This window comes from Buteo buteo, chromosome 16, assembly GCF_964188355.1.
Source record: "Buteo buteo chromosome 16, bButBut1.hap1.1, whole genome shotgun sequence".
NCBI classification, from domain to species: Eukaryota; Metazoa; Chordata; class Aves; order Accipitriformes; family Accipitridae; genus Buteo; species Buteo buteo.
In genome coordinates, this window is record NC_134186.1 from 13,828,406 (window position 1) to 13,841,947 (window position 13,542).

The following is a 13,542-nucleotide window of genomic DNA, read 5'->3' on the forward strand; positions in this document are numbered from 1 at the left end:
CATTAAAAATGTGAGGTTCTGGAATAACATCCCGACAGGTACAGTGAGGGGAAAGCCAATTAATTTTCAGATGGAGTTGCATTTTCAAGAGATAGTGAACGAGGTGACATAACGTGGCTGACTTGAAGTAGCCAGAAACTAGGAATAGCAACCAGAAAATCCCTTCAACCTTTGTATTCTTACTGACTTGGTTAAAGCTGCTGTAGTCCCTTTTTTCATTGCACAGAACAGACTTTGCAAATTTAGGTAGGCTCAGTGCTTCAACTTAGTTTTCATCAGTTGGTTATTTTTTAAGACTCTTCTAGTTTTATCTCTGAAATCTCACAAGTGCCGATGTTTAGTTTGGGCTACCATTTGATTAGGAGGTTTAGAGCGGCCAGTAATTTGGTCAGAACTGATGGATGGCTGAAAATGACATCTTGAGGAGGCATTAAAATAAGATCCAAGAGGGATGGCTAGGCAGCACTGAGGATCTACTATTTGAGAGACATGACACTGAAGTTAATGTATTCTGTTTGTTCTTTTTGCAGTTTGGTTGTGTAGTTCCATTTCATTTCATATCCTAAGTTATTAGAAGTATTTCAGTGCCCTTCAGATGTGATTGTGTCTTAGTTATGTACTTCAACTGCATCGAGAATGATGGTGTGAGCCTGCAATGATAACTATGGAAATGACTTCAAAACTTTAAGGAGAAAAATAATCTAAACATCCCCTTTAAATGTTTGTAATAGTAGTGACAAGGAATCCATTCTTCAGCTTTGGATTACAATTTTAATTCCAATGTTTCAAAACATTTGTGTCCTGTAGAATATAGTCTCTTAACTTGTTCATCTGAAGGATGTAACTTGAATCTTCTTGGAGTGTTGCAATGTACATAGAGGTGATTGGCAGCAGAAAGTGGAATTTCTGTTGTGTGAATCGGTTCTTATTGCTAACATCCTTACATGCACAGTGGAGAAAAATGTCATTTGGAAAAGAAACCAAAATATCGAAAGATAGCTGGGGTTTTTTTTAGCTTTATATAGATTGCATACTTCACAGTAAAATAAAAGCATGACTGTCTAATCTGTTTGCACTTGTGCTGCATTGATTTCAGCAACTTGGAAAGATTCGACTTTATATTCAACTTGTATGAATGCAGCTGACAGAATAAGATGTCAAGCTGTAAAAAGGCTTCTAATGTGTTCATTACACTTAGGCACACAGGAGAGCATTCAAACTATTTTGCAATTTACTAGACCTCAGTTGCAAAGAAATTAGGGAACCAGTTGATGTTTCTGGTATATCACTGGATGTTGTTCTAGTATTACTTGAATTAATCAAGATGGGTATTGCGAGTGGGTCAGAAAATTCTGAGTGGTATTTGGTATGCAAAACAATACCTAGTGCAATTGCTTTTGAAGTTGCAGTGCTGCAAATTTAGAAACAAAGTTGTTAAGGTATTTTCTAGAAGGTGACTTTCCCATATTTGCTTTAACGCTTGGCTTTTTTAATCTTTTAGTTTGTGTTTGCTCCCTCAGTCCTGTGATGTCTGCCTTTTTAATCATGTGTTCTTGTATTTTGTAGCTGTTTATCCAAATTTTTGCAAGGCACACAGAAAGAATTTCATCAACAGAGCATTGTTACTCACCTGATTAGTTTGCTGTGCTCACTTTAGCCTGATAGCCTTGAATAAAATCCCTTCCCTATTCAGTGCTGACTAACTATTTCTTCTTGCTCTGTGGATTTTTGCTTCAGACTATTGATGCATATTTAATAGGAACAAGATTAGTCTTAATACCAAAGCCTGTGGTGATGTACAGCAGATCAAAGTTCTGAAATAGTCAATGGATGAATATGATTTTGTTCCTAATTAAAACAATTAGTTTTACATGCTGCTTTTCAATGAAATTTTAATGTGTGAGCTCTTGTATCAATTTAATTTCATTATGCCAACATATTTACTATGCTAGAGTAGAAGTTGAGTCAGTATTTCCATAATAAAATCCTATTTTACAACTGTAAAATTAGTATTGTACCCTTTAGGGGGTTATAATCTGGCTGTAAAATTTAATTTAGGGCAGAAACTTGGCACGTAAGGTTTCAATGGCATATATCTTGGGGAAAAAAGAAAATGTAATTTTGGAATACAATGCATTTGTAGATGGATTAGAGTTATGAGGGCAGAGAAAAATGTTAACTTAGACACACACTTTGATTTGCAACCCAATTTCCAAAATTTAAAAAAAAAAATCCTAAACAAACAGCACAGAAAATACTTTTCTTGTGTCAGTGATGCTTCATATGGACCAGTTCGGAAGGGATGGGCAGGGGGGTTATGGGAAAGGGGTGACAAATACTTCTTAGTTGTGTACGAAGTTTTCTTCAGTTGTACTTCAGTCAGCTCAAAAGTACCTATTTCTTTTCACATTTCTAGTTAATGTATCTATTTCAACATGATATTAAGGTTGTAACAGAATAGTTGATAAAAATTTTCAATGACAATTTGTAAATCTTTTCAAAAACTGAAGCATAACCCACTATCTTCTCTCACAATCTTTTATGGAAGGAGGCATTGGAAGCCATCACTATTCCCATAATTATATTTCCTTTTTTATACTATATATTTTGAACAGGAAATTGTAATTAGAATTTAGGATTTTTTTTAAACTGACCCTCTTATGCAGGTAAGGAGATAATGTCATCCCTTCAGTTCCTCATCAGGCCCTGAATTAAGGTGGTGTTTCAGCAGCATTTTCAGGAATACAGGCAGAGGTACTTGGGTACTTAATTCACCTTGCTGATTCTTAAAATACTTTTGTAGGATATGAAACAGTTTTGGAAATAAGCCACATTTTAAAAACTTGTATTAAAAATTAAATGCTAATATTTGACTGTTTTGAGTATCAGCAACTCGCACTAAACTTTTAACATCAACATGTCAAGCAGCTAGAACTGTCCGTTTGTCATGTCTTTGACAGACACATAATGACATTGCTTAGAAGGTGGGCCATTTGAGTATGGATGGCTTGCTTTGTGTGTTTCTGAGGTACAGCTCAGGTCAGAACTTACATCCACAGGATTTCCCTCTGGTATCTCATCCTTTACTAGGAATGGACAATTATTGAAGTGGCCAATAGCCACGCTTTTCCTGAAGCACCTTTCATGACCTTTTATTTCCCCAAATCCAGGTTCTCCATCCCTTCACCCCTTTAACAAACATCTTGCCTCCGTAAATCTGCCCTCCCCTTCTCTCCTTCCCTAGAGATGCTGCCCTAGGTATTGCCTGCGTTTCTGCAATTGCTGGGTAGTGTGCATTACAGCAGACAGGTGAACTAGGAGCAAATGCAGGACAAGGTGGGGATGGCCTGTGTATATTACTGTCTGGGACTAACATCCTCTGTGTCCTGGACAGCTGAAGCCCTTACTGTCAGAAGAAAATCTGAACAGCCAGCAGTTGAGGTGTGCTTCAACTGCTTGAGAGCTTCATGTGGTTTCACATGCTCTGATTTGGTTAGCCTTCTTCAAAGTCACAGATAAAAATCTCTCTTAATTTCCAAATTCAGAAATAGCTTGTGACATAGGTGAATTTAAATTGCTCTCAGGTGCCAAATGTATCCTTCTGCTTCAAACAAATCCATTCTTTCCTTGAGCTCATGCAAATAATGACTTATTAAGCCTTGTTATGCTACCTCAGTGTGGTGGTAATCTTTACTTCAGTGTTTTGAAACCCAGACTCAACAGATGTTTCCTGCATGCGTGCATTAAATTATCTGTTCTTGCTCTTGATGTGTTATACGAATTAGTGATTTGTTAGACTATGTTTTCAGGATCTTTACTGCATGGAAAATTTTCAGCTTCTCTTGCTATTTATACCAATATTATTTTCTAGAATACTTCATGTCTGACCCCAGTCATAGTCCATGGTTACAGTATATGTATGTTCTTTCTATGCAGCAGCCCTCTCAGCAAACATCTCCTGCCCATAAAGAAAATGAGCAATTCAGAACTGTTGGCAGCTTCCCCCGAAGGAAAGTGTATGACGTGGGCAGGCAACCCATATCCCAGTAACTTCATATGCCGTATAGTTGCCTCAGTCATGAAGACTTAATGGTTTTACTTTACAAGATTTTAAGCGTGTATTTTATTGTAATTCAGTTTCCTGTACCTTTTCCCATCTATTACAGATGGGGAAGCAAACCTGGAGAGGAGAGTTACCTTCATTAATGTCACACAGACTGTCACTGGGAGAGTTAGGAATGCAACCAGTGTTTCTTTAAAATAAATAAAAAAGGAAGAAAGAACAACAACCCATAACGACCACATTGATACTTGCTGTAATGTGCTATGTATTTCTCTTTACAGGTGACTGTTACAACTATTGGCTATGGGGATAAAGTGCCTCAGACCTGGATAGGAAAGACGATTGCATCTTGTTTTTCAGTATTTGCAATTTCATTTTTTGCACTACCTGCGGTAGGTTATCTTGTGCTTTTGCTGGCAATTTGGTGTTGACTCATTAGTCATCAGAGGAAAATTTTGTTATTCATTCTTTAACCTTTCATTTAGCCTGATATTATGAAAGATTTGTATTAAACTTCTACATTGTAGTTAAAATATATATAGATTGTAGTAGCAAAAGAGCTTCTAGAAGTACCAAAAAAAATTGCATATGCAGTGTTTATTGTATGCAACACTAGATTTAGTATGTGTTTGAGAAAAAGGTATTTAATTCAAAGTACTTATTCTGCCCATCTCAGAAGGGTAAAGGAAATTATTTCTCATGCTAATTACTTTTGGACTCAGTGACTTGGTGATGTTTTGTCTTTTTAAGGCATTCACTCATATTTTACTCAACTGATTAGGTCCAGGGCGAACTGTAGAGTTCTCATACATCCTTCTAGCAAAGCTGCTGAAAAGGTGTCACTGGCAGAGAGACAACAATAAGCAGCCAGGGACACTGATGCAGCTCTTTGCCAAATTAGCGTCTGTCCATGGCCAAAGTCCTATTTCCAAAAGTGACATAGGGCTGAGCTTTTAAAGGTGTTACAGCACTTTGTTTGCACTGAAAATGGGTTCCCAGGTACTTTCTGACAAGAAACAAGGCACTTGAGTACCAAGGGTAAAGTCAAAATCAGCAAAACCTGGACTGTGGTTTGAAAACCCAAAATGTTTAGTGCTAATGGTAATTAAGGGTATTTTTTTCACAAATTTAGCTTTACTCCTGAATTGTGCTGTTAAAACATTTGTGCAACCTGAAATGTGCTGTTAAGATGTTTATTTTTCAGCAAGTTTTTCAGTTCAGTGACATGAACAGTTGTGTTAGCAGATGCTAGTGTAGTTGTGGCAGGGAAGTGGTGGGGATAAGTACAGGATGGATGAGAAGAATGCTTTTATTCCAGTACCGTCACAAAAATTCTTCACAATGTGAAACAGTAGCTATTAAAACTCCAATGGCTTTTTAAAATCTGTTGCTTACTTTAAAGGTATGCAATCTTTTGCAGAAGAGGGTAATTAAGTGTAGATTTTTAGACTCTCCAGCATCAGTTTGCCTTTAAAGCATATTCTTCCCCCCCTCCTCATTCTAATCTCTTTCACGTTTATTCCTTGTTTAGAAGAGAGATCTGGTAAATGAAATGATTTGTAAGAAAAATGCCAAAAGCTACTATTTTGACTGAAGAGTTGTGGGTTGTTTTTTTTTTTTCCCCTCAGACTTGAATGCCAGCAAAGATGTTTTATAAATAATTGTGTAGCAGCCCCACCTTCACAGCAATGCTTTTAGGTTTACCTATCAGATTTCCCTAGTCGTTTGTAGAAGTAAAACACCACCACACACCCATTTATCTGTGTGATTTTATTACTGAATTAAGTTGTTCTTGTGAGTTAGCCCATGGGGGAAATTTAGGGTTTGAAGCTCTAGCAGTAAATAGTTGATAGGTAGTAACTACTGCATGCTGCCTTGTTGCTGTTTTAAATAAGGGGAACTGGCTGAGATCACAGTCAAAAGTAATTGTGGCTAAACACAACTGGTATGGGTTCTGGATCTAGCAATGATCCTTCATTTCCCAAATAAGTGATGTTTGAGCATCATTAACTCTTTGATCTTTGCTAAACGAACATAATAGGAAGGGCCTTTCCTGTTCCTTTCAAAACACTTGATGATTAATACTGTTCTTAGAGGTTGAGCCAAGATCACTGGCTGCTCTGACACCTTGACTACCATATGGAGAAAATGAATTACACTTTTTTGAGTAGGTGTAGTCATGTAAGCTGATTTATAGAAGATGTCATTTCATGCGTGTTACTAAAACCTCTGTTAAATATGTCTATAGCTATGGAAATGACTGCATAAATGACTCCCTCTATACTTAATTTTGGACTTTATTATTATACTACGTTTGGAGGCCATTCTGGGTTGTATGCCATCCTGTGCCATTAGTCCATATCCTTTGTCCTGAGAGTGGATTAGATGGCCTTGTGTTGAACTTGCTGAAATCCTGACCATTTTGTAATATTCCTTTTCCTCTTCTTTGTCCTCCCCTCCCAGCATGCGTTAACATATGGAAATAGAAATTACCATACTACAGTTCAAAGATCTTTCTTGTGACCTGAATCATGCCATGCCAAAGCTTTATTTCTCATAAAAATGAAGTTAAGCACATCAGGTTAATATTTCTCCCTGTTCTGTCGTTCCCCTGCACAAGCTTTTATGAGGCTTTTAGAGGGTATGAAATATCATTTCTGCTCGCTCTTTAGTGTTTGAGTCCAGCTGACTTAAATAGAGTTTGGATCAGGGCATGATAGCATTCATAGTTTGTTTCAACAAGTAATACTGAGTTTAAAAACTTAACAGTATTAAGTCATTTCCTCTAAATAATTAGTTGGGTTTTATGATGCTGAATAGAAGTTTATTAATACAACATAATTTGGCAAGCTTATGTGTGGGTTTTTTCCCCCTTAAAAAAAATTAGATCTGTGTTTTCTTTCTTCCCACAGGGAATTCTTGGTTCAGGCTTTGCCCTAAAGGTACAACAGAAACAACGACAGAAGCATTTTAACCGTCAAATTCCAGCTGCTGCCTCTCTCATACAGGTACCGAGTTCCTGTATTTTGCATACTATAATTTCTTTCCATTTACAGTTTTTTTCAAAACTGTTGGTAGTATTTTCGTGCCTGATTCCCATTAAAAATTGTATAGGAGTTACAGATGCATGTCTTTCAAACTGTTTTGGAAATCCCACCTTTAATGTAAGCTAATAAGCAGAAAAGTTCCCTCCCAAATCAGTACAAACTGTTTAATTCAGCTGGTTAAAATCAAAACTGAAGGCTATTGTGTAGTTATTGAACAATTATTGAACAATTTACCTGGGGAAAATATTATGAAATACTATGCTTGCAGTAGAGAAAAAAAGAGAGGAGGCTTCATGAAAAATTGTACTTTTAAAAAAGACATTGTTGCTTGTAAAGACAAATGTCAAATATGCTTATTTTTGTTGGGACAAATAAATTCTTAAAAATCTCAAATTTAGGAGAATTAAGTCAGAATGTTAAATGGGAAAATCTTGTCTGAATTTTTCAGCTCCAGGATAGGTGGCTGGGAACCACTGGGATTCTGCAAAATCAGTTTTTTTTCATGTAGGATAACATTTTGATCCACTCTGTTAAAAATACAGTTGCAGTTCAGCATCAGTAAGGTCAATGACATTTTATCCTTTACTTCAGTGGAGCCAGCTTTTCACCCTGGAGAAGTATTATTGTTTCATTCTAGCTTTTTCCAGCTTTTCTTCCCTCACTTGGTATCTGCATGTAGCTTTAAAAGCAATAGGGATCAAATTTAAAAGAAATCTAGATGTACACCTAAGCTGTATCATTTTTGTGTTCTCATATGACTTATTTCTCTAGCTTCATGAGTGAATGTGGATTTCCAGGTCAGGCTCTTTATGGAAACAGTAGCTAACTGTAAAGTTTATGCTTGAAACTAAACAGTCCCAGAGTTAATGTGAAAAAGGTTTAAATTTAGGGCTCTGGTTATAGCCAGAGATTAGCCAAAAATCTTCAGACTCAGTGTGTTTCGTTTGGATTGCATGGTTAGAAAAAGGTACAGTTTTGCAAAGAATGTGGAAAACATGTGACAAGTGGTGTTCCTCAGGGGTTGGTGTTGGGACCAGCCCTGTTTAACATCTTTGGCGACATGGACAGTGGGATTGATTGCACCCTCAGCAAGTTTGCCAATGACACCAAGCTGTGTGCTGTGGTCAACACACTGGAGGGAAGGGATGCCATCCAGAGCGACCTTGACAGGCTTGAGACATGGGCCTGTGTGAACCTCATGAAGTTCAACAAGGCCAAGTGCAAGGTCCTGCACATGGGTCGGAACATTCCCAAGCACAAATACAGGCTGGGTGATCAGTGGGTTGAGAGCAGCCCTGCGGAGAAGGATTTGGGGGTGTTGGTTGATGAGAAGCTCAGCATGACCCGGCAATGTGCGTTTGCAGCCCAGAAAGCCAACTGTATCCTGGGCTGCATCAAGAGAAGTGTGACCAGCAGGTTGAGGGAGGTGATTCTCCTCCTCTACTCTGCTCTTATGAGACCCCACCTGCAGTACTGCCTTCAGCTCTGGGGGCCCCAACATAAGAAGGTCATGGACCTGTTGGAGCAAGTCCAGAGGAGGGCCAGGAAGATGACTGGGGGCTGGAGCACCTCTCCTATGAAGACAGGCTGAGAGAGTTGGGGTTGTTCAGCCAGGAGAAGAGAAGGCTCCGGGGAGACCTTATAGCAGCCTTCCAGTACCTAAAGGGGGCCTACAGGAAAGATGGGGAGGGACTCTTTATCAAGGAGTGTAGTGATAAGATGAGGGGTAATGGTTTTAAACTGAAAGAGGGTAGATTTAGATTAGATGTAAGGAGAAGTTCTTCACTGTGAGGGTGGTGAGGCACTGGAACAGGTTGCCCAGAGAGGCTGTGGCTGCCCCATCCCTGGCGGTGTTCAAGGCCAGGCTGGATGGGGCTTTGAGCAACCTGGTCTAGTGGAAGGTGTCCCTGCCCATGGCAGGGGGGTTGGAACGAGATGATCTTTAAGGTCCCTTCCAACCCAAACCATTCCATGATTCTGTGAATGGATTTTTAGTGTTCCCACTGACTCTTTTGGGAAATCAACCCCAAATTATTGGGAAGCCTGAGATTGCATGTCGAGAATGTTATACTTGGCTCTATCTGAAATGTTAAGGAGGGGTGGAGGATAGACAATGAGTTGCTGACTACCTGTTCTTAATATTGGTAATTATGATTTACTAATAGTCTTGGACTTCTAAAGGCCCAGTTTAATAAATGCTCTACAAATAATTTACAATAAGTTTATTCTTAAACCAAGAATTTTATGAAATAAATACAAGGTGACAACAGCTGAAATGAGTGATACTTTTTCCTTGTATTCCTTCTTATCTTCTAGCGACCAGTTGTTTCTTCCAGTACCCTATTAACCGTGGCGGGAATTACATGGTGATTGTCTGATCCTTTACTTTTCAACTGCTGTCTGTTTTCCTTTGTCATTCTGCCTTGCTTTGTTTCTTCCATTTAGTGTTTTCTGGCCTTTCCCACTTTAGATTTTGTGTATGTGTCTGTGTGTCCTTTTTTCATGTAGTCTGTAAATGAGGATCTGCCTTTTTAATGTGGAGACTAATTATTAATCAACTTTGATGATATATTTACACAATTAAGTGAGAATGCAGTAGTGTTTTGTCTCTGATTGGTCTTGTTTCCTAGGCCTGGTTTTCCTCCTTTTTGTCTTGGAACATGGTACTTTAATCATTGGTGGTTGGCAGGAGGGAGGACTGGTTTTGGCTTTTGGCTCCTGGTTAACCATTGGTGCTGTTGCCTCATGCCCTCAGTCTTATTTCTTTGTATGAATATAGCCCTACTGACCACATCATGATTGGTTGGTTGGGGTTTTTTTTTTCTGATAGTACTCTTGTGAGGCAGGGAAGAATGATTTTTTTTATTTTTTATTTTTTTTTTCTTTTCCGAGTAGGAGCTTGAAACACAGGATGCAATGGGCAGAATGGTCAGAGAGGGAAACTGGGGCAGAGCAAGAAAATTAAACCCAATCTTTTGAGTCCAGTCTAGAATTCTCTCTTACTATTTGTTTGTTGCTAATGCAAACAAAAGTTGCACTTGAAAAGACTGATCTTCCTTTCTGGTTTGCCCAGTTCAAACTATGTGGTTTCTGTTTACTAAATGCGGATTCTAAACCATGCTGAGTTTATGTTTCCAGTAGGGAAATTCAAGAATACTATTAAATAAAGAATGACTAACATGCTACTTGGAAGTTACTTTTTAGTACAGATAGCTACAAATCCGATTGCTTCAATTGTTCTGTTGCTTAAAACATTTGTTCTAGACTGCATGGAGATGCTATGCAGCAGAAAACCCAGACTCTTCTACATGGAAAATATACATCCGAAAACCTGCCAGAAATTATCATTTGCTGTCACCCAGTCCAAAACCGAAGAAATCAGTGATGGTACCAGTAACTAACATTTCCTATTACAGTAATCTAAATTTTTTAAATTAGATTGAATTTGTTTACTCTCTAGAGGCTATTTGTTATGTTTGTTTTACAGATTATTACTTGGTTTCAAAGTATTTATTTTCATTTCAGTTTTGAGATTTTCAGTATACAAATGTTTTAAACTGTAACTTAATTTGCTTCAGTTCCCAATCTTAACTTTTTTTAATGGATCTATGGGCTTGGAAAAGAGCAATAATGACTTAATTCAGGCGCATCAGTCAGTAACTTACTGTTGTTGTTTGGAAAACTATATAAGCAAAGGAAAAAAAAGAACATTTCTATTTCCAAAACAGTAACTTTTAATTGTTTGTTTAAAAAAAAAAACCACAACAAAACTACTGCTTCTCTTAGCTATGATTTCGTGGCTTTCTAAGCTTCTATGGTGAAGACATCTTGTGCCTACATATGGTAGTATTTTCATATCAACTGACTCCATAAGTTAAGAATTTTTTTTATTTTAAAAACAGCAACAAAACCCCTTTGTCAGAATGTTTAGATTATGTAATACTTCATCCTCTCTGTTGTAAGAGTATTACAGAGGACTGCCAAGCTGGAAGGAGAGGATGTTGTGCAAAAGCTTCCCTAGTATCCCAGGTTCATCTGCGTTCAGTAGCAATATATCCATTTGCTTTTTGCTGAAGGTATGATGTATTGCATCCATAAAATGGTGAAGATATTCTAGAATAGTTTGATTTATATAAACTGTCACAGAGCTAGCAGATGTTTTTACTGCAGGCAAGGGATTTGCTAATGACAATGTGCAGAATTCTAGTGATTAGCCAGTTTTGGCAAGATGGGGGTCAATCTTATTTAGAAATGCACTGTGTAGCATCATGAAAACGTAATTGATTAGGCACTGTTTTGACTGATTATAGGTCATTGGGGACTGCATTATTATTGAAGATACTACTGAAAATGTAACTAAATGTGACTTTGAGTAATTTAACGTACATGTGTTTTTAGGTTAAAAAGAAGAAATTTAAGTTAGACAAGGACAATGGGCCTTCTTCTCCAGATAGAATGTTAACTGTTCCACACATCACTTATGACCATGTGACGGAGGACAGGAAACCTGATTTCAGTTTTGAAGCTTATGAAAATTCTGGTAAGAAATTCCATTATAAAATGGCAGTAGCTGTAGTGGCTTCTATTAGTGATTTACACACAGTTCCTCTTTAATATCTGTAGGAGAAAGGATGAGGACAGAACAAGCTCTTGTCATTCTAAAGCAAGAATACTTTGCTTTTTGACTTTGTTTGCTGGCTTGTCTGGATGAGGTTCAACCATTTCTTTAATAAGCATGCTTCACTGCAGACAAACTGAGATTATTTGTCATTTCTGCCTGCCAGAAGAGCTACTGTCTCTGAGGGTGGTGCATACATTCCCCAATTCTGCAATTGATTGAAACTACAGGGATTAGCTGTCAGCTTTTCCACGTCAAATTTACCCAGGATGTGTTACTATTGTGCTTGTACTTCAACCAAAAAGAATTGACACGTCTTGGCTGCACTGATCATAGTCTGCTATATGAAACTATCATGTGCTTCTTCCTGTCATCTGCTCAGTGGAGTAGGCTGTGAATGAAATTTTGAAAGCAGAAGTACTTAAGATGAATGTAGATCCATCTGTATTAACTGTCACTGTACAAAACGGTACAGTATGAGGAAAAAGAAGAAAGGACTCTGATAGTCACCTTATAATTAATAGCTTAGTTATAGTTGCTTTAGCTGTAATGAACTTCCAAAATAACTCTGAATTTACAGTGTGGCTTTTTTACAAATGTACTTTTATTAGAAGCTTTTAATGTGTATTGCTCAAATTTTGGCAGCAAGAATGAGGTTTAATTTTTAAGGTGTGTTTTATTGATTATGGATACCTTAAGTACTTATGTTTTTTTTCTCCTCATAAATTTGGCTGAGCTGATTAAATTTCATGATCTTTAAAATAAGATAGAAATGTGGGCTGGCACCAGGCAGAGTTCAATTCAAGCAGAAAGTCTCACCTTCCATGTACTTTTTTGATATGCTTCTGTCTTGTCTTGTTCTGTAACATGCATGCTTTTCCACTTTTTCTTGGCCTCTATTAAGGAATGATTGAAAATTGCATCTGGTTGTAGAAATGACATAGCTGTTAAAAGGTGGACAAGTACTAAGTTTAGTCTGTGTCTCAGTCTTTGACTACAGATACCTTTCTTCAAAACAATCCAATGAATGAACTGTACAAATGCTTAGATTTGTAAAGTCCCACCTTTCATCATTAAGTTTCTAAGCTGATTAAAGGACAATGTGATTAGCAGGAAGCCTACTACTGCAACTTCAAAAATCAGCTCTATAGCTTTCAATAAAAGGATTTTCTCTAATTTCTTCTGACACTTATCTTTTTTCTTTTTTATCTGTGTTCTGCTCTCTCTAAACTGTTACAAGTATACAGGACAAACAGGAATGTTAAAATTGCTTGGTAAGTTGAGGAAAATAATTCTATCTATGGCATGCCAGCTTATGACCATGTAGTGTTTGCAGTGCTTTTCATGTGTGTCTAGTGCCGTATAGTTTCTAAGAAATCTTTTGCAGCCAAGGAGATCAAAACAGACAAAAATGTACATTCTCACACTTGTAATCACAATTGCACCAACGGTTTCTTTACAAAGAGAAAAGTGAGCACTCATTTAAGTAGATGATCTCTGTTTTTTTTTTTATTATTGAGAAAAATTGCTCGTGTATATATAACCAATAGAAAAAGATAATGTACATATAAATAAGGTATGATTCATCCAGTAGTTAAGTTATCTGAGCATATAGCTGAGAATTAATTTCTAAACAAATAGATTGGGATGGAGGAAAAACTTCCAGATTTGACCTCCAATATTGTGCGTTCTGAAGTACACACATCTGTTCCTGTAAAAATGCTCTGTAGATATTTGTGAACAGATGGGGACCCATAAATTAAATAATTTATTTTACTGTTTGTCTGGATTCTGTGATCACTTAAGCAGCCATG

The 13,542-nt window shown here is 37.4% G+C and overlaps 1 protein-coding gene across 8 annotated transcripts in view; it reads left to right on the top strand.

Moving 5' to 3' along the window:
* KCNQ1 (potassium voltage-gated channel subfamily Q member 1) overlaps positions 1 to 13,542 on the top strand; it is a 372,410-nt gene that overhangs the window by 104,251 nt on the left and 254,617 nt on the right. For 7 of the 8 annotated variants that reach the window (XM_075047919.1, XM_075047926.1, XM_075047923.1 and 4 more), the window contains 5 exons: positions 4,345 to 4,455; positions 6,976 to 7,071; positions 10,375 to 10,497; positions 11,509 to 11,650; positions 12,976 to 13,002. In XM_075047919.1, coding sequence (XP_074904020.1) covers positions 4,345 to 4,455; positions 6,976 to 7,071; positions 10,375 to 10,497; positions 11,509 to 11,650; positions 12,976 to 13,002 — 499 coding nt within the window. The remainder of the gene's footprint in view (positions 1 to 4,344; positions 4,456 to 6,975; positions 7,072 to 10,374; positions 10,498 to 11,508; positions 11,651 to 12,975; positions 13,003 to 13,542) is intronic. The other variant, XM_075047920.1, reaches the window with a different exon arrangement.